The sequence below is a fragment of the Mastomys coucha genome, unplaced genomic scaffold (genome assembly GCF_008632895.1).
Source record: "Mastomys coucha isolate ucsf_1 unplaced genomic scaffold, UCSF_Mcou_1 pScaffold3, whole genome shotgun sequence".
NCBI lineage: Eukaryota > Metazoa > Chordata > Mammalia > Rodentia > Muridae > Mastomys > Mastomys coucha.
This window is the reverse complement of record NW_022196909.1, coordinates 44,873,002-44,878,564: the sequence shown is the minus strand read 5'-3', so window position 1 is coordinate 44,878,564 and position 5,563 is coordinate 44,873,002. Positions and strand designations below refer to the sequence as shown.

The window sequence follows — 5,563 nt, the reverse complement described above, 5'->3', positions numbered from 1 at the left end:
TGGAGGCTTCATCACTAATCTCACAACTGAGGTCAGTGTCTAGGTCTATGACATCATCTACACTGGAGGCTTCATCACTAATCTCACAACTAAGGTCAGTGTCTAGGTCTATGACATCATCTACACTGGAGGCTTCATCACTAATCTCACAACTGAGGTCAGTGTCTAGGTCTATGACATCATCTACACTGGAGACTTCATCACTAATCTCACAACTGAGGTCAGTGTCGAGGTCTATGACATCATCTACACTGGAGGCTTCATCACTGATCTCACAACTGAGGTCAGTGTCGAGGTCTATGACGTCATCGACACAGGAGGCTTCACAGGTTATTTAAACTTGTCACCAGGTGCTGACACCTAAAACCAACACTCTCCAAAGAAAGAGGAGAGGCTGCATAAACATGCTCAGAGAGTGAGTCATAATTTAAACCCAAGCTACACAGTGACACTATCTGAGACACAGGGCTAATTACTCTGTGGTTTTCTTTTATATTCCTAATTATCATTTGGGGACACAGACTTGACCCAGTCATTTATACCAATGAGTTATTTGGATATAGTACAGCTCTCTGCCTACTAGAATCTCTTCATCCAGCTCTACTACCTCCATCATCTTCTCCACGCCCTTGCTAACTGTCCTGAAGAATGCACACTCCTCCTGCCCCCCACAACACTCCCTTACAACTAACCCTGCCATTACAATGACTTTCTAAGGCTTTAGCCTTGCTTTAGCCTCCCCACTCACCCATTCTCTGCAGGCCTAAACCTCCACATGTCTCAGTGCTGGTACTCAAAACATACTCTCAGAGACATAAGAATACACACCCAGAGACACAGAAATCACGGATGAGTACCTGTTTCTTTTTGTTTGTTTGTTTGTTTGGCTTTTTGTTTGTTTGTTTTGGTTTTGGTTTTTTTTTTTTTTTTTCAAGACAAGCACCTGATTCTTGAAGCACACATCCAGAAGTTTGGGCCTAGTGAAGGCACTTCATTTGGCAACTTTAGGCAAGTTATCAAGCACAGCATGAGGCTAAACAGGAGCCCACTCATTTATTTTCAGAGGCAGGTCTTCAAAGCTGACTATGTGCAAACCACTCACTATACTAAACTCTAGCCCCAGATGTTGAGCATCCAACAGGACAAGAGAACCCCCATAGACACTGCACACCTTCACAAATGCACACATCAGAGATGACACAGCAGTAAAGGGGCGTCACAGAGCTTTAAAACATTCATGGCTAGAACTGAGTCTATGTGATAGATGAGAAAGACTTAAAATGCTAGTCTAGAAACAAGAAAAAGATTCATTTAGCCACGTATATTTTTTAAGTCTTGACTCGGGCTAGAAGATCACAGGCAAAAAAAAAGGACACAACTGATCTTTAAAGAACTCAATCAATGAGCACTAGACAAGTAGCCATCAATTATATCACAGGTGCAAAGACCCAGTCTATAACTAGAACACACAATACACACACACACACACACAAATTTACATATTGACTTTTACTCACTGGAAAATTCTGAGTTTCGAATCTACAATACATCCCCTGCTATAAACATACAAAAACAAGAAATCTCCAACGTCTAAGACATGAATAAACAAAACAAGGTATAGCTTGACATTATTAGAAAAAGCACTGACTTTCAAGACAGAACATCTCCAGAAGTAAGATAAAAAACTGAATGTTAAGGGAATGGAACAGAGGCAGTTCAAATATTCTAAGAAAAAAAGTAGTTTCATTAAAAAGTTAATTTCCTTTCCCTAGCTATCTAGATGAATGCTTATTGTATATGCACAAAATTCATGTAATCTATCTTCTAAAGAGATCAACCAGAATCACTGGGCAAAACCATGTTCTTGATTACCCGCCCCTTAAAAATCCGCAGTTTAGTAAAGCTTTGGGACAGACAGCTGAGGGGTGAATCTTCCAGAAACCAATGTTAGTGACCTCAAAGAAGAAGCCCTCATGTCAATGCAGGCCTCTCTGAGCTTCCTGGTAAGTCTCAATGCACGCACGCACGCACGCACGCACGCACGCACGCACGCACGCACGCACGCACGCACATACTCATCCAGGGAAGAACAAAACAATCACACAGACTGTCAGTAGATCCAAAACAAGCAGAGCTAGCTTTAGAACCATCAGCCTAGGATCAGTTCTGCGTCAACATTAGACCTTGTTTCCAGTTAGGGAAACGCACTAAAATAATCCTCTGAATGTCTGATGGCCTCTCTTAGGAAACAGTCTCTTATGGAACGGCTAGGAGTGTATTGTGCTTCCTCAGCAGTTTTCTTATTAACTTTTACTACTTAATACCATATGAGTCAGACCCACCCCTTAGTGATCTAAGGACTGCCACTTTCATAGTCTATTCCTTGATCTCAGCCTGAATTTCTCCTAAACAAAGAATTCAACATTGATGAGCAATGACCAACTGAGTGCCTCAATTATTCCATTCATGAGGAACCTCAGAGATTACTAGAGTCCACAGCCAATTGGACTGCCCAGCTAATCAATTCTAAGGATGGTACCTGTATGAGGTGCCAAGTATATCTCACACCTACACCCATGACCCAACCGCAACTTCAGCGGTTCCAGTTCTAGGGCCCTATCAGCCAATCACGGGAAAGAAAGGGAGAAAGGGAGGAACTTAGGAGGATGCCAAGTGGGGATTTGGGAACACTCGTCCTGTCAGTCACCTTTCCCTCCTACTCTAGCCAAGGCTGCCCTTCACCTCGTGCTCTGACTGCTTCCTGGACCTCTGCAGTGTGTTCTTGAGAGCTACATCATTTCTCTACGGCTCTTCTCCTCAATTCACAAACCGAATAGCTAGCACACTGTATCATCTTTCCAAACACAATGGCTTGACTCCCTAGGCTATTCACAGCCTCACCACAGTTTACACAAAGTCCTCTCCATTCTCTTCCGCCTTTCCGGTCTGGCATCACGAGACACCACTGCCTGCCCCTCCATCTAGCAGCGTGCTCCTGGTTGGCATCCGTGGCTCTCGAGGTCTTTTGTCTCTGCTCCTCCAATTCCTTCCCGGGGTCTCCAAGGCTTGGACTCTGAGGTCCTCTCCTTTCCCTGTGCTCTTGGCCTTCCTGTCCCCAGCTTTGACTGAACACCAAAATCCATCCATCACTCACTCACTGCCCTATGCCGCTCAGTGTGTTAATGGTCAGGATAAAAGATCAGTACATAAGACCCACAAAAAGTCTTCAAACCTCAAGAGTAAAAAAGATTGTTTACAAGAATGTGGTGACTGACGACACACGACGACACAGAGATGGGGGGGACCACATCAACACTGATGGCAATAGCCTCTTACTGAGCTTATATTTATACAAATCATTTCAGCTAACCCTCATAACAATATTGAGATAGAAAACAAGAACTCAAATCATTTATTGCCAGATCACATAGCTACTGACTAATTCAGGCCTTGAAATCAGACTTGTCTGGCCCAGAGACTGGGGAGATAGCTCAGTCTACTCACTGAGGCCACAAACCTGTTTTCCAGTGCACACACAGGCTGAGTATAAGGGCGCACCACTGCACTGGGGGACACACAGTCAGGCGAATCCCTGGGGTTTGCCTCCCAGTCACTCAGTCTAATCAGCATGCCCCAGTTCCCAGTAAAAGACCCTGTCTCAAGATCAGGTTGGATGACTCCTAAGGAACAATACCAAGGTTCACCTCTAGCCTCCAACTTGCTATGTACACATATGCAAGTGCACCCACAAAATTCTTGAGGCCAAAAACTTACTATGTCAATTGAAAAGAAATCTAGATCTGATAACTCAGGAAATAAAACCAGGCTGAAGACATCTATTTAGGGCCCACCATCATTTCAGGATGTCCCAAACCAATCAACAGAGGAATCACTCCAGGAAACGGCCAGCTTCGCCAGAACTGACAAATATCAGAAGCCCTCCAACTGAATAGCACAGAAGCCAAGTTCAGCTGCTCTCTGAGGAGCACCGCGGCTCATTCACTCTGAGGACACAGACAGTGCTGAGGTTCACCTGGCACTGTTTACTCTCCTAAGGCAACAGGGCCTTAGAATTATTGGCTTCTTAACATAGAAAACCGTGGTAACTTACACTAAACATAACCCTCAATTTTACATCCTGCTAGCACCAAAATTCTCCTCCTGGAAACCTGTCTATAGCTCTGTTATTTCCCACTTCTCAGCCATCACTCCACTGTGTCTGTTGTGCAGATTAAATTCTCTCCTGAACCCAGTTTAATTCTTCCAGACCAGCCGGGAGAGCACCACCATGGGATGATTGAGCAGAAGGCAAGAAACTCAAGTTTGGTTGGAGTGGCACTATGACTGTGTGAGTGCCAGTTTAGAAGATGGGTGAGATTAATAGAGATAGTTGAGTATCTGAGAGGCCCTGACTAAAGAGCTTGATACAACCACAAGGCTTGGTAGGGGAGGGAGGAAATGTCTTAGTGTGACAAGCAGCCTTTCAGGAAAGTGTCTCGGAACGTTCTGAGGAGCAGATGGGAGAGTGACCGGAAATAGCTGTGTTAAGTCGGTGGCAGCTCATCACGTTGGGACAGATGGCTGAGAAGGAAAGACACCCACAGGAAGAAGAGCTCTGTGCTCTCAGCCCAGCATATGCTGTGCAGACGAGGGCGAGGGCGAGGGCGAGGGCGAGGGCGAGGGCGAGGGCGAGGGCGAGGCGGGGAGCAGGTACTTACTGAGCATGCCTCTGTAGTTGAGGTCCATATCCCGGCTCTCCGAGCGCACTTTGATGGCATCGAGAATAGCATCGGGAGACAGGAGTCCTGATGGCCTCACCACGTTCAGAAGCTCAGTGAGGCTCATTAGAGGCAAGCGCACGGCCTGCATGATTTCAGCATGATTCTCTTTTGCATTGTGCTTACACCAGTTTAACAAGGCTAAGAAGATATCTTTCTCAGGAGCAGCAAATGAATCTCTTAAGACGATGTTCAGGAGTGCTGCCTGCAAAGGGTAAAGAGGGACCGTAAGACGTCAGCCTGGAGCACAGCCAGTCAGCCTGACCGGACCACAGGCAGCAATCCTTTCCTTGAGTTTTAGTCTTCCTAGCTCTTCCCTTCCCACTTCCGGCAGAGGGAATGGGCAGCGGCAACAAGCCAGGCGTGTAACACCAGCATTCGGGAGGCTGAAGCAGAGGGCTTACCGTGGGTCTGAGGTCAGCCTGGGTTACGTAGTGAGTTCTAGGAAAACACGGGCTACTCAATTTTAAAAAAGGAAAAGAACAGCAGCACTTTTCCTTCAGACTCGGGCGTTCTGTGCCACTATAGAAAGCAATGAGGTCTTCCCCACGCATCTATACCTGTCCTTTGTTTTAAACAGATTGATCTTGTTAGTTTTTAAAATTACAATGCAGAGTGAGTAATGTTTGCAAACATTTTGCTCTTACTTGTAACACTCCGTTGCTCCACTTCCCATGCCACTACCCTACACGCACGCACACACACACACACTCCACTTCCCATGCCACTACCCTACACACACACACACGCGCACACACACACACTCCACTTCCCATACCACTACC

At 45.8% G+C, this 5,563-nt stretch overlaps 1 protein-coding gene across 3 annotated transcripts in view; it reads right to left on the bottom strand.

The window, feature by feature from the left end:
• Btbd9 (BTB domain containing 9) overlaps positions 1–5,563 on the bottom strand; it is a 364,895-nt gene that overhangs the window by 310,436 nt on the left and 48,896 nt on the right. For all 3 annotated transcript variants that reach the window (XR_004112166.1, XM_031346710.1, XM_031346712.1), the window contains exon 4: positions 4,719–4,983. Coding sequence is in view for 2 of the 3 variants with exons in the window: in XM_031346710.1 (XP_031202570.1) it covers positions 4,719–4,983 (265 nt within the window). In the remaining variant the exon portion in view is untranslated. The remainder of the gene's footprint in view (positions 1–4,718; positions 4,984–5,563) is intronic.